Source organism: Cnephaeus nilssonii (genome assembly GCF_951640355.1).
Source record: "Cnephaeus nilssonii genome assembly, chromosome: 22".
Lineage (NCBI taxonomy): Eukaryota > Metazoa > Chordata > Mammalia > Chiroptera > Vespertilionidae > Cnephaeus > Cnephaeus nilssonii.
In genome coordinates this window covers 7,524,914-7,547,067 of record NC_137093.1, presented here as the reverse complement: position 1 = coordinate 7,547,067, position 22,154 = coordinate 7,524,914, and the positions used below count along the sequence as shown (strand labels likewise).

General features: G+C 36.4%; 1 protein-coding gene across 2 annotated transcripts in view; it reads right to left on the bottom strand.

Annotated features, from left to right (window-relative positions):
- The window catches only part of MED13L (mediator complex subunit 13L), a 275,922-nt gene that overhangs the window by 104,401 nt on the left and 149,367 nt on the right, over window positions 1-22,154 (bottom strand). For both annotated transcript variants that reach the window (XM_079762667.1, XM_079762668.1), the window contains exon 4: window positions 18,083-18,166. In XM_079762667.1, the coding sequence (XP_079618793.1) occupies window positions 18,083-18,166 (84 nt within the window). The remainder of the gene's footprint in view (window positions 1-18,082; window positions 18,167-22,154) is intronic.

Here is a 22,154-nt window from a genome sequence, read left to right as displayed (position 1 = left end):
TAAATAAATTTTGCAAGTAATTAGCAGTTAATATTTTGGCCCTATCCACATTAGCACTCGATTTCATTTATAAACTAGGTGCTCATTTTTATTCTCCTTTTTTGTTTTTGTTTGTTTGTTTCGTTAATTCTCACCTGAGGATATTTTTCCATTGATTTTTAGAGAGAGAAAAGAGAGGGAAAGATAGAGAGAAACAGTGATGTGAGAGAAAAATATCAATTAGTTGCCTCCTGCATGTGCCTGACCAGGGCCCAGGCTGGGGAGGAGCCTGCAACCAAGGTATGTGCCCTTGACCGGAATTGAACCCAGGACCCTTTGGTCCACAGGCCGATGCTCTATCCACTGAGCCAAACCGGCTAGGGCAGAGATGCTAATTTTTAAAAGAAAGTACTCAAATGTACTGAATATTAAATGTATTATATATACTTTTTATAAAAAGTAGTATTATTTTCTCTGATTAATCCTATATAATAAGAGGGTAATATACAAATAGACCTAGCAGCGGAACGACTGGTCTCTATGACATGCAATGACCACCAGGGGGCAGACGCTCAACGCAGGAGCCTGCGTTGGGGCCTGCCGGCCAACCTGTTGGTTCCTTCCCGAGGCCGGCAGGCTCCGAATGCCCGGTGGGGAAGAGAGAGCCAGGGGTGGGTGGCGGCTGCCTGGGAAGATGGCCCTGATCGCAGGCCAAGCCTAGGGACCGAACCCGTGCATGAATTGCATGCACCGGGCCTCTAGTAATGTAATACATGCTCATTGTAGATAACTGAGGAATACAGGGATATAGAGGAGTATAGAGAAGAAAACAAGAATCACTAGTAATTCAACATTATCTTTACTTTTCAATGTAGTTTTGGATATTTAATTCTCAGATGATGACAGCTTCTTTCTTTCAATTCTAAAAACACATGAAATTTCATGAACTGAAGTAATTATTGTCAAGGTGCCTCAAGAAAGAAATGTTATTCAAATAGCTGAGAAACATTAGCTCCATTGATCATTGTTTTAAATAATGAATGCTTTCTCCACTTCTTATGCTTAATGAAAACTAAGTCCAGTTCATAGACATGATTGACTGAATTCAAATAAAACATTTCTAAAAAACAATTTAAACACATTTTGATAAAATGAGAGTCATATGTTTAGAAACTGATTACTAATTAATGACAAACTTTGGAATTAAAATTTATTCTCTTCCATAGCACAGATAAAGCCAATTCACTCAATTGATACCACTAAGTATAACATGTTTTAGCTTGGTTCCAGATATGCTAACAAATAGGAACAAAAAAGTAACTTTTGTTCTTCTAAATGTAGAAGAACAAAACAAACTTTCAGACAAAACCAAAACTATTTAGATAAATTCCTATTTGGAAGGCATTTACATTTTTAGTATATTAACATCAATAGCCAAAGGCCAATGGCAAAATTAATAAAAAGCAAGGAAGCCCAGCCAGCATGGCTCAGTGGTAGAGCATCACGCTATGAATCAGGAAGTCACAGTTTGATTCCTGGTCAGGAAACATGACTGGGTTGCGGGCCCGATCCCCAGTGTGGGGTGTGCAGGAAGCAGCCGATCAATGATTCTCTCTCATCATTGATCTTTCTCTCTCTCTCTTCCTCTCCCTTCCTCTCTGAAATCAATAAAAATGTATTTTTTTAAAAAGCAAGGAAAATAATGATAAAAAGTAGTTAAGTAAATTGCCCTTCTCCCCTCCTCTATAACCTGACAGTCTTGTGGAATCTTTCTGGGGTTTCTACCATAAGTAAACTTAAAGACTATTTAATATGATTTCATTTGGCTCTAATTTACAGGGCAGATAAGACTCTTTACGCACCTTTCAATTTTCTAAACTAGCAAAATACGTAATGTTTAAAATGATCCTCTTAAGTATCTTTTGTCATTTTGAATCTGTTAATCAAATCAGTGAGCTCACAAATCAATTTAGTAAAAGCACTCTTATACTGTGGTAATTCAGTAGTCACATCAGTTCTGGGAAGTGACTCCTTCCACCTCAGGAAATTTAACTTGCAAAAATTTTCAGTTACTACACCTTATTTGATTTAATGTTAATCAAGCTAGCGTGGGTTTTTATTATATGCTCAAATGGGTTTCTAAGCAAGTTGCTGATTTGCTATTTGAAGAATAAGCAGGTCTGTCATTCTGCAGATACTATTAATGGCCCTTAATGCCCGTTTTATTGCAGTGTTTAAGCACTAAAAATATTTTCATCATATTTCATTAATAGTGAAGAAACAAAGCAAGAATTATTTAGCTGAATTTTATAAAACCTAGAGTTCCCATAAACTTCACATACGTCTGGGTTCCCAGGCTGATTAGCACACTACATTAGATTGTACTATGTCAAGGTAACGAGTAGATAGATTCCTGCCGAGTCTTGATTAGTGAACGTTATTTCACATGGGCCATGTTCTGTACCCCTCACACTACACCACCACCAGCACCACCACTTAAATTCCAGTCAGCTTTCTGCTCCAAACTTCATGCCCCATTTCCAGCCATCCCCCCTGGTGTGAGAGGCACTCCTGGCTTATAAATTAGCTCACCAAAGTATGCTAATCAAAGCTGGGATCTGATCTGAAATGTGTGGGATTAGATTTTTATTCACACTGGATGTTGCCTAACCAATCCTGACTCCATTTTGCAACTTTCCACATTTGTAAACTTTCCTTTTAATTGGAACCAGAAACTGAAGGAAAAGGATGACTAGGAAACCTGGCACTAGAGTGCAGCAAACCCTGCAGAAAACAAGCAGACTCATGCCTGCTGGGAAATGTAGTCAGGACTAGTCTCTGAACACAACTGCTTTTGAGTCTAAAGAAACAGCTTGATTCCCTGAGGACAGAATAAAACTAAAATCATAGACCTTTGTTGTGAAAAAATCATTAAAAATGACCTGGCCAAACCCTCCCCCACCCCCATTTTCTTGATGAACTGTGGTGAAGAATTAGTTTAAATTATTGTAATCCAAATATTCAAGTATCTGCTGTGTTCTGAGTATTAGCTCATGGTTTCTTTAGTACAAAAGCCAGACTAAGCTTTGAACAAAAAAAATAAAATAAAAATTATCCACTAGACTTTTTTTTATGGTGATACATAAAAGATAAAGTTTATGGTACAAAACCGGCAACAGTCGATGAATTGAGGGCACACAAATACCAAATGAAATGGTTCTTGATGCTTGAGATTCCACTGCTTTGCATTATCAGTAGTGCCTGGACCAGAATGGTCATCAATTTGAAAACAGGTATTGACAAAAAATTATTCATTTCTGTAGATTCTTTTAAATTTTGAAAATAAACTGTATGGTAATAAACACTAACTTGATATTCATTCCAAGTGTGTATACATTTTGGGAACACCCTATATATTCAGACCCTGACCTGAAAGTTTTATTAGAATGTTTTCCAAACATATGTCAGTAAAGTAATTAAATAAAAATTATTCTCAATCACATAAATTACAACTCTGATGGGAGTAGGATATTATCTTCTGTTTCTTAACTGATTAATGGGTCATACTTCCTGTCTCTAAATACTAACTCAATTATTGATCTCTCTAATGATGGATCTGAATGCCTGAAATTATTCTTTGTAGCTTAATATTCATCCTACATCAGAGAAAAACAAAAGTTTGCTACTGTGTTTTTCTTCCCAGCCTTAAGTGGTCAATAACAGGGTCATGTGGTTATCAAAGCAATTTTCTCATAATTTATTATTAATATTTATCTCTCTATTGTATCACATATCTTGAAGATATTGTTAAATATTAAACTCAATGTCTTCCTAAGCATTTAATAAAGTATGACCGATTTTTGAGCTTTAAAAGAATGCTCTTTTTCTTACACGTCACCTAAAAAATTAAATGAATAAAAGAAAGGAAAACAACATTTTTTCCCCTTCATAATTCTAAGTTTGGTTAAATGCCACAAATAAATTGTATCTTTTAATTTACTAACAAGCACCAGTCACTGATTTTTTTAGGTACACCTTCAAAAGGCAGACTGAAAACCTCACCTCTCTCTACCCCTGATCTCTATTCCTTTGACCCACAGATTCAAACTGATCTGAGATACCTGACTACACGGTTTCATGCTTGACAGCTCTAGGGGAAATGCAAACCATGTGACTACCACAAGGGAACCACTGACAGAGCAACTTCCAGCTTAGCCCCTTAGGGCAAGTGCCAAGACCATTGCCTATTAATTGAGGGAATGTGCAAGGATGGAAACCTCTTTCTTCCTTCTAAATATGCATTTAAATATCCTAGTTGGGGCTTCATTGTACCAGCAAGGCTCATACACTACTGGTCTTCACAAATAGTTTTTTCCATTATTTGCAGTTAGATTTTCTAGCCTAGAAGCTAAAAAGTGAGTCATCCTTGCCCTAGCCTGTTTGGCTCAGTGGATAGAGTGCCGGCCTGCGGACTGAAGGGTACCAGGTTCGATTCCGGTCAAGGGCACATACCCAGGTTAAGGGCTCCATCCTCACTAGGGGATTATGCAGGAAGCAGCCGATCAATGATTCTCTTGCATCACTGATGTTTCTATCTCTCTCTTCCTCTCCCTTCCTCTCTAAAATCAATGAAGTTATTTAAAAAAGTGAATCATCCTGTTTGTTTGTTCTTTATTATTTCACTTAACATTAAGCCTCTACAATTTACCCTTCTCTGACTTTTTCATTTGTTGAGAATAAGGGCAAGAACCTCGGAAACAACTCAATCTAGCTCTGCCCGCAGTAGCAGTGTGACCTAGGGCAAGTTACTTATCTCGGTGTATCTCAATTCCTTTTACTAAAATTAGTAATACTACTACTACTACTACTACTACTACTACTACTACTACTACTACCACCACGACTAATTTCACAGGGCTGCTGTGAGGAATAGTAAGACACAAAGTACCTAACAAACAGTATGCATAAAGGTCCTGCCCTTCTAGAAAATACGTTCTTGGCTCTAGCACTTTCTAACTCTTGTTACTGAAACTGTCTAGGTCTCCATTTTCGAATCTGTAAAACCAAAGAAAATAACACAAAGCCCCAGGTATGTAGTGAAGACTAGAAATAATTTATGTAAAGCAGTTAGCATAGTATCTCAACAAATGTTAGTCTTGAGTTAAAAATATTAGCTCCCCCACACACACAAAAAATGAGCTCCCTTCCTTCCAACTTGAAGTTGTGTTGCTGAGTGTCCCTAAACTGGTTGCTTTTCACTGGACCATTTCGATTTATCCGTCAGTATATATCTAAGCCTGTACTGTGGACTCCAGGAAGCAGGACTGCCTTTCTGCTGGTGCCTTCCCTTCAAGTTTGAAGTAGACGCCAACTGATTAAACACATATATAGAGGCAAGAGAGGCTATAGCAGCACCAGTGAGCACTATAAAGAAATTTTGTTTAATGTTGTAATAGGGTTTAGGTGCTTCTCAAGTGCAATAATGTACGCTATACTCCAGCTTTAAATAAATTAGCATGAGAGATAGGAGCCTATAGACAGTAAATGCTTAAATTCTTGGCAGAAGATCAAGTAAGACAATACAAAAGGCACTAACTAAAAACAGTCCCAAAACTCCAGAAGCAAGGAGTCAAAAGCAATAGAGAAAAGTTATACATGTAGCCATAATATAGTGGCGAGTTTGGACTGAGCCCTCAAAAGCAGCTTTTGTTTTTCTGAGTTTTTTATTTTATTTTTAAGCTTTTAAAAAATAATCTTTAACTCTCAAGACAATACTTATCTCTGGCTGTGGAATTTTGCAATTCTTAAATTCTAACAAGCAACTATTCTAATTTGTTAGTCATTGCTAGAACAATGTAAGCCTCTATCACATTCATCTAAGCTTCAAGACTTTAGAACTTTATCATGGTTCTAAGCTTATAGATGTTATATGGATCCCAAAGAGTATATTCTTTGCCACATTCATTCACCAAAATACCTAAACAAAAACATCAATAATCTATCATTATGGCATACAGCAGTATAATACCTAGGGACAAAGTTCACTCACAGCAGCTCTCCACCATAAATGAACACCCGGACAGTCTGTAGGCAATTCAGAGTACAAGCATATGACTTCAGTCATATACAAATCCTACAAAGCAATTCATCATCTTTTAATATCTTGGACGCACGGGAGAGAGGAAAAAAAATAAAAAGAATTTCTTTATAACTCTCTGGATCACTCAAGGAGTTCTGTTAGACATTATCTCTTTTTGTCTTCCATTGCTGCTAAGCATGCACTTTCCTCTCTACTCAACCAAACCTTTCCTTAAGAGAAACCATGGTGATGTCTTTGTTATGCTGTTTCCCTCACGTTGATTCTAACCCAAGCCATCCAAACCTTAGAGTTGTCAAAACCCATTTAACTTCATGAATCTCTGCTCTTCACTAGAACAAACCCACACCAAGGTCTCCCAATTTTCACATTCAGTGCTTATTATTTATTGCTTCATGTCTTTCTTTCCTAATCATACTAAATTATTTGACAGAACTTTGTCAAGTTATATTACTCATGTGCACCAAATACTAAAGCAAGATCATTTTTAAAAACTGTTAGAAAAGATACTCATGGAATGTAAATAACAAAACAAATTCTAAAATTAGTAAGTCTGATAAAACAAATATTCAGAGTGAATATAAAGCATATTTTTCTTTCAAACAGTTAATAGTTCTATATGCATATACTTGGGATTGATCTTCAACATATCATCACTATCTATCTAGTAAGTAAAATAAAGCCATGGAACAATGGGTAGAGTATGTATACTAAGTTATACAGATATACTATCTGTATGAAAGAGAAATGTATAGATGCATGCTGGTGTATATCTGCATAAACTAGTCTCTGGAAAGATTAAAGGAAAGTGGTAATAGGAATTAACACTAAGAAATTGGCTGACTGGGAAGTGAGTGGGGAAGAGACTTACTTTTTCACCTACCCATTTTGTGCCATTTAAACTGTATACTATATACATGTATTTACCCCTCCAAATATTTTAAATAGAATAAAACAATTACTTAGAGATTTTGTCTGTTGAAAACATTTTTAGATATGTGCATTTTAGTGATTAACACAAGAATTAAAATGTTCCATGGTGCATGATTCATTGTGATAAAGACCCTTATCCAATCATTTATTGGGTAACTAGGGAAGAGTATATATCCTAACCCCTATACAACGTTAAACTTAGATACATTTTTATCCTAAAAAGTCATCTATAACAAATAATGAATAATCCCATCTACATTAAATTTGTAATCATTAACCATTTTAGTGAAGACAGCATGAAGAAATGAGAAAGATAGTGGTTGCGAAACTAGAAACACATGGAATTGAATCCTCCACTTTCTAGCTGTATGACTCTCAGCTAATCATTTAACTTATCTGAACAGCAATTTCCCTCTTAAGGGCAGAGGCCAGGGCCAATTATTTTTTGTAAAGTTTTATTGGGGCAAGTTATGCCCATTTGCTTGCATAATGTCTATGGTTGCTTTCGCAGTAGAATGTCAGACTTGACTGGTTTTGGCAGAGACCATATACCCTGCAAAGCTGAGAATATTCACTATCTGGCCCTTTACAAAAGTTTATCTGCCCCTGCCTAATAGGAGAATGCAGACAGACCCCGTCTACATTGAAATTCTTTGTAAGCATTAAGAATGTAAAGCTCCACTCTGAGCAGGCAGCAGTCAAAACTATTTTCAGAATAACATAAAGACATTATTCATCTTTTTCATCTGATTTTCCCCCAAGTACATAATGGAGTTTTCCAGAGGCTACATGATGTGTGATGTCACAACAGACTACATGCAGGAGCAGACACACAATACAGCTGTTTTCCCTTAAGCCAGACATTAAAGAGATTTGAAAAAACTGTTACTCTTCTGACTAAATATTTTTCTCTTTTAGAGAATTGTTCTGTTAGTTAAAAATGGGCTATTTGCTTTAACATGAAATGGGTTTATTATTGCTATTTTTAGTTTTTTTCAGTTTTAGCTCTTTGGAGTAAATATTGATAAGTTTAATCCACATAAATAAAAGCTCTCTTGAGTGCTCAATAAGGTTTATAGGTGTTTTGAGAACAAAAAGTTTGAGAATCCACTATACTATAGCTCTAATGCATCAGAATAATTAACTGGCTTACAGAACAGCCTATAGGCTTGGCAGGATTTGGATAGAGTAGAGTCTACCTGGACATCAATAACACCACCACCATCCAGCAGGCAGTTTAAGGAGAGAAATTTAATAATTCTAATTAGAGGCTCCCTAGAGTACTTGTAAAACTTTTTACTCAAAACTTTGAAATAAGACAACTTGTCCTTTCAATGTTATGCAGGAGAAATGCCCATCCAAGGATTACCTACTGCCTCCTTTACCCACTGTGACCATAGCACCCCAGAACACAGCAGCAAATTCACAAGGGTGTGGTGGGATATTTTTAATTTGGGGGTAAAGAAAACAGCATTTGTCAGAGACTATGCAAACTACTAGCTCAAGGTACTACAGTGTCAACATTAAACTGTGCTATATTCCCTTCAATCAAGTCAAGTCTGTGAAACTGGATTTTCAGAGTTGTGATATAAAGTAAAATCTATATGGACAGGAAATAAAAGTAGAGGTGTCCAATCTGATTCCAAGATTTGAGACGTTGTACAGTGCCCAGCAGGCATGCATGTCCTAATTAATAAGCAACTGTGGCTATTTAAGACTAAAATAAATTTTCTCTGGCTGTTATGCCTCAGGTGGTTGGAGAGGCGACATGTACATCAAAAGGTGGGGGGTTCAATTCCCTCTCAGGACATATACCCAGGCTGTGGGTTCGATCCCCAGTCAGGGCCAAGTAGAAAGCAGTTGACTGATGTTTTTCTCTCACACATTAATGCTTCTCTCTCCCTCCCCTCCTCTAAAATAAATTTTTTAAAAATAATGAATTTATATGAATTATTTGTTCAAATAGGTACTACATTATAGGTGCACAAACACCTATTAATTTTCTATAAAATCTAGCTGCTCAAATGCTCTCTAACCTGGTTTTTACATCTCACCTGTTCCTTCACTAATTAATGAGTTGATTAAAATGTTTGGCATTTGTTCATTTTATATTTGCATCAGAGTCCCAATTTTATCTTGTTGTAAATTATACTTTAGTATACTGAAGTTGTCCTTTTCCAGTGTATCTAGGAATAACTATTTTAAAGAGCTAAATTTTTAAAGATTTCACTAACTCATCATCAAGCACTGTGGATATATAGGAATACATAAAGGATCAAAAGACTTCATATATACTATGTGTAACAGTTAATAATGCGGATTTGTAATCAAAGAAAACATGATAATTTCAAGAGAAACATCAGAAGTGCTTTATTCAAAGTAATGTCCATTGCTAGCTACACATTTCCCCCATCTTTCAGGTAATTTGTGGATACCGTCCCAATAGAACTTTGCTTGTTTTGAGGCAAACCATTCAGAGACCCAATTTTCCACTTCTTCGTACATTTTGAAGTGCTGCTCAGAAAGTGTGTGTGCCATCAATCGGAACAAGTGGTAATCTGAAGGAGCAAGGTCTGGTGAATACAGCGGGTGGGTTAATACTTCCCAGGCAAGATCTTTTAACTTGTCTTTAACTGGTTTTGAAATATGTGATGATGTGTTATCATGAAGCAAAATTACTTTGCCTTGTCTTCTGGCACATTCTGTTCGTTTCACGATCAAAGCGTGGTTCAAATTGATTATTTGTTGTCAGTAGCGATCAGTATTAACGGTTTCACCTGGTTTTAGAAGCTCATAATACAACCACACCTTCCTGATCCCACCAAACGCAGAACACTGTCTTCCTTCCAAAGCGATTTGGCCTTGCAGTTGATGTTGATGGTTGACCTGGATCAACCCATGATTTTGTGCATTTGGGATTCTCAAAATAAATCCACTTTTCATCGCCAGTCACAATTTGATGCAAAAAAGACTTTCTTTCGTGCCATTGAAGCAACATTTTACTGATGACTTTTTGGTTTTCCATTTACCTTTCGTTCAGTTGATGTGGCACCCATTTTCCTCCCTTTAAAATCTTTCCCATTGCTTGTAAACGATTGGAAATTGTTGGCTGAGCAACGTTTAATCTTTCTGCAAGTTGTTTTTGAGTTTGACACGCATCTTCATCCAATAATGCTTGTAATTGTTGGTCTTCAAACTTTTTCAGTTGACCTGGACATTCTTTGTCTTCACATCGAAATCATCACTTTTAAAGCGTTTAAACCAGCGTTCACAAGTATCTTGAGATGGAACATGTTCACCATAAGCTTTCCGAAGTATACGATAACTTTCAGCAGCACTTTTCTTCAAAATAATGAATTAAAAATTCCCGCAAATGCTCTTTTTTGGCACAAAATTCAACATTTTTAAGCGTAAAAACACCTATGATGCTAACACTTCAGCAAATTTGACATATGAAGTTTTGAAGCTTGTTGTCAATACAACAAAATAGCATACATATCATATCGCATACATATCAAACATATGTGTAACTCCATCTATTGAAAAAAATCCGCATTATTAACTGGTACACCTAGTACTCTCGAGTTCAAATAAAGGACATATATATGTATTAGAATAAAATTATACCGTCTCATAATTCTATTTGGTTTTAAGCATTTTCCAATTTATAATAAATATATTAAGCCTTTTGTAATCAGAAAAGTACACTCTATTGTTCGTTTTTTATAATGTTTGGGATGATTTATGAACACATTCTCCAAAAAAGCATTATTAATGAAAGTTTTAAAAAGTGAATAAGTAGTATTAAATTAAATTCCTTCAAAAAAACATTTTCGTATTTTTTATTAAACTAAGAACAAAGAAACAAATGGATATATTTGTACAATTAGCACCTTTTAATCCCAGTAAACTAAAAATATAGATAATTCATTTTACCCTCAACCTTCCACTTATTTCTTCTATATATTTTTATTTCATGTCAAGCATTCTTATCTAGACCATTCTCACTTTAAGCTATAGAAGTGATAACTGTGTTTAAGAAGTTAAAAGAATAGGAAAAACATCCCCCCTTTCTGATACTCTTATGAGGAATGGGTAGGGAAAAACATAAATAAGTGCAGAAATATGTTTCTAGATGTGTTGAATGATGCCCATCCAAAAAAAAAAAAAAAAGAAAGAAAGAAAATTCTTGAAGTGTTGGTGGTTTGTAAGCAGCTTCATTCTTTTTTCATCTGACAAATGTGAATACTGGATCCATTTCTGTCTGGATCACTTTTCACCTATGCTATCTCCTTTATTACACAGAGTAGCTATCTCATCTTACTACTAAAGATACTTGGTCTAACACTATTTAGAGCTCTCTTTAATACATGAAATATGAAAAATAAACTATCACACTTGATGTGAACCTTAATAGTCAAAGGAACCTCTTTATAACATCATATGTATCTAAGACCAAAATCAAATCTATGAAAATACTTGGTACAAAATTGGTGAATTTTATGGAAATTTCACCATCTTCTATTAATGCATAGTTTAGAGAAAACATCCTATATAATAAAAGCCTAATATGCTAAGTGTCTGGTGGTCCATTCAACCAATCAAAGGGTAATATGCTAATGGTATGCTAAGGCCGCTTAACTGCTCGTTATGATGTGTACTGACCACCAGGAGGCAGACAGTTGACTGGTCAACCAGTCGCTATGACGTGCACTGACTACCAGGGGGCAGATGCTCCGACTGGTAGGTTAGCTTGCTGCTGGGGTCCAGCCGATCGGGACTGAGTGAGATGGGCTGGACATGCCCTGGAGCCCTCCCATGGTCCCTCCCCGGCTGGCCAACCTCCTGCGTCCCTTCCCAGCCCCAATTGTGCACCGGTGGGGTCCCTCGGCCTGGCTTGCGCTCTCTCGTAATCTGGAACCCCTTGGGGGATGTCAGAGAGCTGGTTTTGGCCCAATCCCGCAGGCCAGGCTGAGGGAACCCATTGGTGCATGAATTCGTACACCAGGCCTCTAGTAAGATTTAAATATAAATACAATATCAAATTATCTGAAGGAGTAAAAATAAAATTGTGCACAATGCTATTCCTGACTTATGATCACTTAATTTTGAAAAGTTTATCAGTTTCATTCATAATATAGTGACTAGTATATAAAATGTCATGGAACTAGAAAGAAATGTTTGGAACAGGCTTTAAATAATTTGTCTAGTCATTTATTCAGCCACTTACAACCTATATAAAATAGACATCATTATTACCTTTATTATTATTCTCCTCAGTTTAGAAAACAAAAATCACAGGAACAGAAACATAAGATAGAGTGAGTAGACTGCTGTGACTAAGCACAGTAAGAACTCGATTAGGATAGGAGTTATAATAAAGTCCTAAACTTCAGTCATTTATTTCCAAAGAAGCAGCCTAGTGGATGGCAGATTCTGGCTCATCAGTAATCTCTGTAATAATGTGTATGTGCATCACTTTCTTGAAAAAGTCACATGTACAAAAAGTTCTAATTCCTGAATGCAAGATTTACTAGTACAATCCTAAATACTTCTATGTGCTCATCTGCCTTATCCTATCTGGTGTCACCCTAGCCTCAGCTCCAAGTTGGCTCCTCAGTAACTTCATTTGTTTCTGAAAATACCTGATTTGTTCAAAGGAGTTACAGGATGTACTGCATTCTTCCTTAGAAGAGATAAAAAATACAAGCTGTCAGTGTCACAACTGAAGGCTTCTCCATGATGTACTCAGCAGAATTAAAAAAGCTCTGAAACTTGGAAAGCATAGTTTACAGAAAATCAAAGCACAAACACAGAATTCTTTGCCCTATGGCATCTACAGAACATACCCTGTATTGTACTTCATACACCGAGCCATGTTCCAATGTGCCAGTGCTATCCCTCAACTGAAGAATCTTCAGGTTTGAAATGTACTAACAAGGGTTTTATTGAGTTTTCACTGTGTGTGTTTAGCACGATGTGCTTGTAAGAACTGGAGAAGAAAAAGGAGGCCTTGCCTGCAGTGTCCTGTATTAACTTACTTTTATGAACTCATAAAACATGATTAAAACTAATGATGATAATCTCTGGTTATTAAGAAAAAAAGAAAAGAAAAAAGTTACAAAACTACCTGGAAAGCATTCAATTTTTTAACTATCATCACCTCTGAGTGAACGGATCTTTCAATTTAACATTTTTTTCTATGCATAATGTTTGTGAAAATACAGAGCACAGTGCCTCGTACATGAAACATACTTAAACACCACAGACAGGCCCTAGCCGGTTAGGCTCAGTGGATAGGTATTGGCCTGCGGACTGAAGGGTTCCAGGTTCAATTCCGGTCAAGGGCATATGCCCAGGTTGTGGGCTCGATCCCCACTGGGGGCTGTGCATAAGGCAGCCCATCAATGATTCTCTCTCATCATTGATGTTTCTCTCTCTCTCCCCCTCTCTCTTCCTTTCTGAAATCAATAAAAATATATTTAAAACAAAACAAAAAAACCATAGACAGTATCACTTAGTTTCATCATGGGCTCTTATTAAATGTTTATCTCCTCCCTTCCCAGATGCAACAGTTTTCACCTTGCGGCTACTTGTAACAAATATAGCAAGAACCCCACAATCAGTATCTTTATCTTCCACTCCCACTGAAAGTTTACTATCTGAACTTCACCACTCCACTGAAACTGCTAGTTATGTTCACCAAGTCTATATAATTGCCTAATCTAGTCTTCTTAAACTGGATTTTACAAGGCCTCCATGGCAGTCACAGCTGATTAATCTTGAAACTTTAAAAACCCTGGGTTTGGTGACACCAATACTCCTTGTTCTCATCTCATTGACCTTTCTTAGTCTCCTTTATATGTTCCTCTTTTCTAGCCATCCTGTAAATGCTGATGCTCTCCAAGACTTGAACCTCATCTCTCTTCTCACTTTTCACACAATTCTCAAGTATATTCAAGTGACAAAATACATAGTATTTTTATATATCTTTCATCAGATAAACTAGCAGGAAATGACTACATATTTTATAGACCCATGGAAAAAAAGAAGCTGCAAAACTATGAAACATGATGAGATAAATCCAAATTGTCCCATTAATATTCTTTTATGGATTTCCCATCAGCTAGCTCTTGTTCACAGATAAGTGGCACAAAGCACCACATGTACCAAGTAAATTTATGAGAAAAACTGAAAAAATGATCACTAGTGATCTTATTTTTCTGAACATTGAGAGAAGATTCCCTTTACCTTTCACACTGTAAGTATCTGTTTACATGTCTGCTTAACCTCTAGATAAGAGATCCCTTTCCCTGCCTTTTCATCTTTACAGCTCTAGAAGGAAACACAGATGACTGGCCTATAACAAGGAGAGAAAAAGGAAAGAGGAGGATGGGTAGAAGAGTGAGCAGTGGCTTGGCTGGCACAGCTCAGTGGTTGAGCCTCGGCCTATGAGCCAGGAGGTCACCGTTCAATTCCCCGTCGGGTACACGCCTGGGTTTCGGGCTCGATCCCCAGTGAGGTGCATGACATAAAAAAAGTAATTAGAATATTTGAAAATTATGAGGCTATTTGAACTATCATCTAAGAGCAGGGCAGGTTTGCAAATGAAGAAGAGACAGCTAATTCAGAAAATTCACTAGCAAGTTGGTTATTTGTGTTTACCAATATTTGTATTAGCCCAACTACCATAAACCTGATTCCTAGAAAAGATCAAAGGTGCAAACTGTCATTGGGGGCAATCAATTATTTTGCTAAAAATGGCATTCAAAGACTAAAATTAATAGCCTGAAAATTGCAATAATCAAATGTGGGCTGGAATTAAGACTAAATTAGAAAATGAATAGCTCTCTAAAAGAAAGAGATTCTATGATTGGAATAATTTCTAAATAATTTTTAAAATATTTATTTCCACTGATTTGTTTTTAAGCAGCTAGTTAAAGGCTTTTTCAAGTTCAACATACTTTCGAAAGCATAATTTTTTAATGTTTGATGTTAGTTGTCATAACTCTTCAGGACAAAGCCAAAGTTTTCTTTCCTACTTATTACATTCCCAAGGATATGAATAACCAAACACATGTCACTATAGGGAAAAAATGCCATGAATATATTTATTTTATCTTCTTGGACCTGCCTGGTCAAATTTATTATACATACACATATATATAATAATTTTTCTAAAATTATCCTGAGCATTATCTCATATCAAACATTGAGAACTCTATTTTATAGTCCACAGTAAATGATTTAGTTTTGCTATCAATATGGAATTTATAGCTCAAGAAATTATATGCTATTAATCCAACAGGGGAACCCTGTTCATCAATATATTCATTTCTTCCCACTATTAGAATTATTTTAGCTACATAAAATGTCATGTTTTCAATCGTATTTTTAACCTATTGAACAAAATTAAATGTTAGTATTACTATACTTTATACATAGAGTACTATTCTTTAAAATACATTCCTTTTATTTGTACCTAATGGCATCAAATAAGAGTATTCCTAAAAATAATAATTTGTGCATACAATTTGTTTAGCACTGGGCAGCAAATTCTCCTAAGATAGTAACTGCTACTCGATAACAGCAAAAAACAAATGTTCAGCCCAGGAAAAACTAAACACCTTACCCAAAGGCAAATAACTTGTAAAGAAAGGTATAGAATGTGATCCCAAATCTTATCATTCTAAATGTCCTTCTCCACAGTGTCACTCTATCCACCTAAAATGACTTAACCACTGAGATCTTCTGTCAACATCCACCAAGAAGCTCTATTAGCACTCAGCAAATAAAAGTGGAAAAGTAGTTACACTTAATAAAGTTTTATAACAGCAAATGCCAACTGTTCAAATTCAATCTTCGGTTTTAAATTTTTCTGTTAATGTGTTTTAAAATTTTTTTTCAAAATCATTAACATTTAGGGGAGTAGAGGGGGGCAAAATGGATAAAAGCGGCCAAATGTAGGATAACAGAAACTAGACTTTCGGTGGTGAACATGCAATAGAGTAAACAGATATACAATTGTAAAGTACACCTAAAATTTATGCAATTTTATTAATATTATCCCAATAAAAATATCATTAACATTTCTACACTACAAAAAAATTCCACATTCAATCATGAGCATAGAATCTAAATATAATAAAATAATTCCATTACATTTCTCAGAATTATTTACATCTATTGGTTGGCTAAAGTTAGGAAGACTTTTGGGATCTAAATTAAGTGTGAAGGTATATAAACTCTATATAAAATAGATTCATAACTACATTTGACTTTTACACATTATTTTTTAACTATTAAAATACAAATTGCTGCCCAGACGGTGTGCTCAGTGGTTGAGCATCGACCTATGAGCCAGGAGATCACGGTTCAATTCCTGATAGGGCATATGCCTGGATTGCGACCTGATCCCCAGTGTGGGGTGTGCAGGTAGCAGCCAATGATTCTCTCTCATCATTGATGGTTCTATCTCTCTCTCCCTTCCTTTCTGAAAGCACTAAAAAAAAATTAAAATATGTATTTTTGAATTGCTCCTCTTTCAATCATTATTTTATTTCTACTTTTCCTCTTCATCCCTCAAATTGCTGTCACATCATCACACATTTAGGACTGGCTCAGTTAACTCACCAGTGAGCAGCTGTGGGGATGCACACTAAGCATAGTGAGCCATACTAAGAATGGTATAGAGATCCTTGTGCTAAAGCAATTCCACAGTTAACCATTTAGACTCACCAACATTAAAAGCCACAACTTTAACCATTCAGAAAGTTGAGGGAAAATGCAAAGACTAATTATGTCCTCAGAACATATGCATTGGTCAGACCAAATCAAAATAAATAAAATAAAAAATTCCTCTTCCTCAATCAAAGCATCTGTAAATAGAATCACACTTTCATACACCCATACATACCGGCACCTTTCTAAAAGTATCATTATTCTTTCCTGACAAACTCTGATATACATAATAACTACTACATTCTATTTAAATATACTTCTTAAATAAATCCTAAAGAATTTTAAATGTACTAAAGTAAAGGAGGAAAAATATTTCAAGGAACTTCATGGTGATTTGAGGAAATGCTGGGGCGGGGGTGGGTGGAGGGGGCAGCAGCCAGTCCCTATTTTATCAGATTTGAAAAAAGAAACCAAATTTTCATAAATCAGATTTGGTTAATGAGCAGATTCCACAACCACTTCATCAAAGCTTTAGACATAAAGCCTGCTAATTGAATCTCTGGTAGGAAATTAAGAAAGTAAAGGTTCCAAAAGAGGAAAGAGTTGACAGTCAAAATTCTGGCAAACTACCCAAAAGATTTAACCTTAGAGCTACCATAAAAGGCTTCAAGAACTCTTACCTATATAGCCAGGAATTGGGACTCTTAGCTTAGAACAAGTATGGCAGTAAAAAAATAAAATAAAAAAGAATAAAGATTGTGTACCCTGCTCTTCAGAAATGAAATAATCACCATCAACTTATGATTCTAATTAAATCTATCCTTTGTTCAGAGGTAAGTGGGTAAATATTTGATTTTGAGTGTTTTGTTTATTGGTTCTGGTTTGATTAATCTAAGCCTCCATTTTTGTTTAGTATCAAGGACTGCCTTTAATGGTTAAAAGTTTAGCACTGTTTAGAAGTAATTCACAGTCCTTGTTTGACAATTATTAAGGATGTGTTGATTAAGGGGCATCAATCCTGTAAATTTGTCACCATTTAAATTCATTTGACTATTTTTAAAGGTTATGCCATATAATACTTTAAAGAAGAAAAATAAAGAATAATACAAATAACAAAATAAAATATTTCAATTCTAAATAGTGTGGTAATAAGGAGCTTACACATAGGCAATAGTGATAATCATCTTTATAGTTCAATTTTTAATATTCCCCAGAAATTTTATAATGAAGTGTTTAATAAAATGTGATCCAGAAATCTACTGTAGTACATATAAACTACTAGCATTATTAGAAAGTAAACAAATAAGCTGCTTCTCCCACCCACCTCTTCCCCAAAGATAGTTGTAGTCAAGCAAAAGCAACAAAAAAACCACGAGCATTCTAAACACTCACCTTTTGTTGACTGGCTTTTCATCCTTTTCATACGGTCGAACAAACCATTTCCCAATCCTAACGAAGTTCTTATCCATTAGGCACCTATGATAATTACATCAAAAATTATTTTTATAGTTTCAATAATAAATTAGGAAGTCATTGCATCAATAATCACAAATGGCATACATCATTGGAAATAAAAAACATCAGCAATTAAACTGTCAAAATGTTTCCTTATCACTGAGATTTTCAAAATTTCCTTACTGTGAAGATATGACAAAATTCTGTAAGGTAGTATAATATTATCTTGCAAGATCACTTGCAAGATTTATAAAGTGTTCTTCAATCAACAGTCCTAGGAAAGCATTTCTCTTTAGAAATAATTCCTAGTTCCCTACTACCGCTCAAAATTCACTGTTTCACGAAGAAAAAAAACACAGCTGCTGAAAATGAAAATGATATCAGGGTGGGGTGTGTGTGTGTGTTTGTTGCCATATGGCTCTAAATAATTAACTACACAAGCAACTTGACTCCAAAGTTGGCATGCTCCAAGCTCTAATCCTAAAGCCATGAGCAGACAACATATTGGATTACAGGTGCCACAGCAGCGGCCACAGCCTAACTCCACAAGCCATTTCCCAGATGGGACAGTTAGGAGGGTTAGAAAGGAGCCACAACAAACTTTGGGTTCTTTTGTGTCCCTCAAATTATGAAATTATAAGTATGACAGTTTTCATAGATTAAAAAGTCCAAATATAGTTTTCCTCTACCACACTCTCAACCAAACTGCACTTTAGGTTATCAAGAAGTTATAGTGCCTGGCTAGCGTGGCTCAGTGGTTGAGCAGGAGGTCACAGTTCAATTCCCAGTCAGGGCATATGCCTGGGTTGGGGGCTTGATCCTGGGTTAGGGCTGAACCTACCACTGTGCTCTAATGAATACAGGGATGGGCAAAAGTAAGTTTACAGTTGTAAGTATGCAAAACACAGTTTATTCTTGTATTATTATTCACTAATTATTGTATTATTTAGTTGTATTAACAACTGCAAACATACTTTGCCCACCCCATATATTTACCATTTTGAAATCCTTGACCCAACACATCCAAGGACAATGCTCATTTACCCTCTGATGATCACCTCTATTGGATCACAATACCACAGGACATTAAAAGCTAGTAATTTACAAATATGTCATCATAATTATAATTCCAATATTCATGTATTTCTAACTCTACTTTTCCAAATGAATATCTTCACTCTAAACAGCATCTCTGGCGAATCAAGAGGCTCTGAGCCAAAGGCAATTTTACAGCTGTGTTTTAAACTACCGAGGGTGAATATGCTGACAATCCATTAGGAAAGCAGCACCAGTGGACTACCCTGAAGAGCCATTATATTTAGAAACGTCAAATACCCACAGATTAAAGTCTCCCTAAGTAAGTATGGACAGGATAGAGCAAAACAGCTTCAAAAGACCCATGTAATCTTCTATTGTGTGCAAAGCAATGATTTGCATGTTTGAGGGGAAATAATACCTTTCCATCAAAATCAGCTTATGTTTTATTCTAAAAACTTAGGAAGGAAGGGGGAAGGAGAATCAGGTCAAATTAGCAGAGAATCTATATAAGTAAAAACCAAATTAATGATCTCTTATTATTCTGGGCATCTTTCCAAAAAGGGATAATCGATCATTAAGAAAATAGGAAACACAGTTACTTTCTCAGAAGAAAGAAAAAATAAGCATGATCTAAAATTATAGAAGTTGGAAGGCCTAAATATTCAAATATTGAAATTCTAAATCACAAATGAAGAAAATACCCAAAGAAGCCACTATTGCTCAGTTTTTAAAAACATGTATAAATACATCCATAATTGTGTTTTAGAAACATATCTGTGTTTAAATAATATAACCAGCACCTGATTGGAGGATAGATTATTAGAAGGGAGAAGACCTCAACTGACAGGTATGGTAGATTGTATCCTCTTCCCAAACGTGTGCTATCCCGCCTTCTCTCACTGACATCAAGTTTGGCCATGTGACTTTGGCACCCTCTACTAATGGATTTTACTTTCTCATCCATTTGACTTCGGTGGTAAATATCTTGGTCAGTAAAATGTGAGCAGAAATGACATATCCCACTTTTGACCAGAGCTTTCGATGAGCTATTACGTATTTTACCACTGCCTCTGCAAAACAGCCCAGCAAGTCTTTGAAAGGGCTGCCTCATCAGCAGATTCCTGCCTGCAAGAGAGTGCTGCAGTAAAGGACTCACAATGGGCAGCAGCACAAGCAAGAAATAAACTTCGTCCAGCTAGTGTGGCTCAGTGGTTGAGAGTCAACCCTTGAACCAGGAGGTCAGGGTTCAATTCCTGGTCAGGGCACATGCACAGGTTGTGGACTCATCCCCAGTAGGGAGCATGCAGGAGGAAGACAATCAATGATTCTCTCTCATTGATATTTCTATGTCTCTCTCCTTTCCCCTCCCTTCCTCTCTGAAATCAATAGAAATATGTTTTAAAAAAAGAGAAAAAGAAAGAAATCTCAATTGTTATAAAGGTAAGATCTTTCATGTCTTTTGTTACTGAAGCATAACTGAGCCTAACATGGTTGGTAAAAGAGATCACTGCAATATTTCATGAAACACATGGTATCTTAAAAGTAGGCCAGTGGCAACCAAAATGAAGAGAATGGAACTGACTAGAGAAATACCTGGAAGGCTGAAGAAAAGGTGGAGGATTCAATTGTTATAGAATAAGGACCACATGGAAGTAGAATTGGATGAATTATATATGATCACCAAAGAAAAGAATTAAGATAAAGAAATAAAAGTTACAGGGAGACAGATTTTTGCTGAGCTTAAGAAAGACTTTCTAACAATGAGTGCTCTCTAAAGATGAAAAGCCCTTCTTTGAGAAACTGTGCTCACATAACCAGAAGTATTCAAGGAAAGAACAGATGACCACATAGAAAGGATATTATAGAATGAGATACCAAAATTACCTGGGTAAACAGGTTGGCTTTTAAAGTTGTGCCCAACTCTAAAAATAGTGGTATCAATACTTCTATCAGCTAATATTAACAGCAGTTAACCATTTATTGAGCTCTTAAAATAAAGATCATCCTACCTAATAATAGACAAATATGCAAATTGACCGTACCTTCGCTATGCCCACGATTGGCCAGGAGGCGCGGGGGGGGCGGGACTCGGGGTGGCGGGGGGGGGGGGGGGGCGCTGATTGGGCTATGGCTGTGCTGCGGCACAGAAGGGGCCTCTGGGGCAGTGAGCCCACGTCCAGCTGCGGACCATCAAAAGCGGGGGGAGCTGGGTGCCTGTCCACTCCAGCACCAGGCCTTTCAGAAGCCTCCCCTGCGCCGGAGGCTTCTGAAAGGCCTGGTGCACCAGCGGACAGGCACCCAGCTCCCCCGCGATCGAAAGCGAAAGCGTGGGAGCTCACACCAGGCCTTTCAGAAAGGCTTGGTGCACCAGCGGACAGGCACCAGGATGGCAGGTTAGGCCTAGGGGACCCTACACGTGCATGATTTAATCATGCACTGGGCCTCTAGTAGTTAATAAGTACTTACTAATTTACAGTGGAGAAAACTACAAAATGCCACCTCAAACAAGTGATCAACAATATTAATATTAAAAATAGAATACTGAAATCATGGACCTCCTACACTGAGAAGAACACAATATCACTTGTATGGTATTCCTACCCAGTAGCATAACATAATCATCAGGAAACTATCTCAAATTGAGGAACTTTATATGAAACATTTGGCCTGAATAAATTCAAAATTTCAATGTCAAGAAAGAAAAGAAAGGCTAAGGAACTCTTCTAGATTTAAAGAGACATGTAAACCAAATATAATGTATGATCATGGATTGGATCTTGGGGGAACGGGGGTTAAGCTATATAGAACATAACTGGGACAACTGATAACATCTGAACTGAACTACAGATTAGATAATGGCATTTTATCAATGTTAAATTTCTTAATTTTCATAATTGTACTATGTTTATATGAGAGGATATCCTTGTTCTTAGGAAATGTACACCTAAATACTTAGAACCACCTCAGGTAT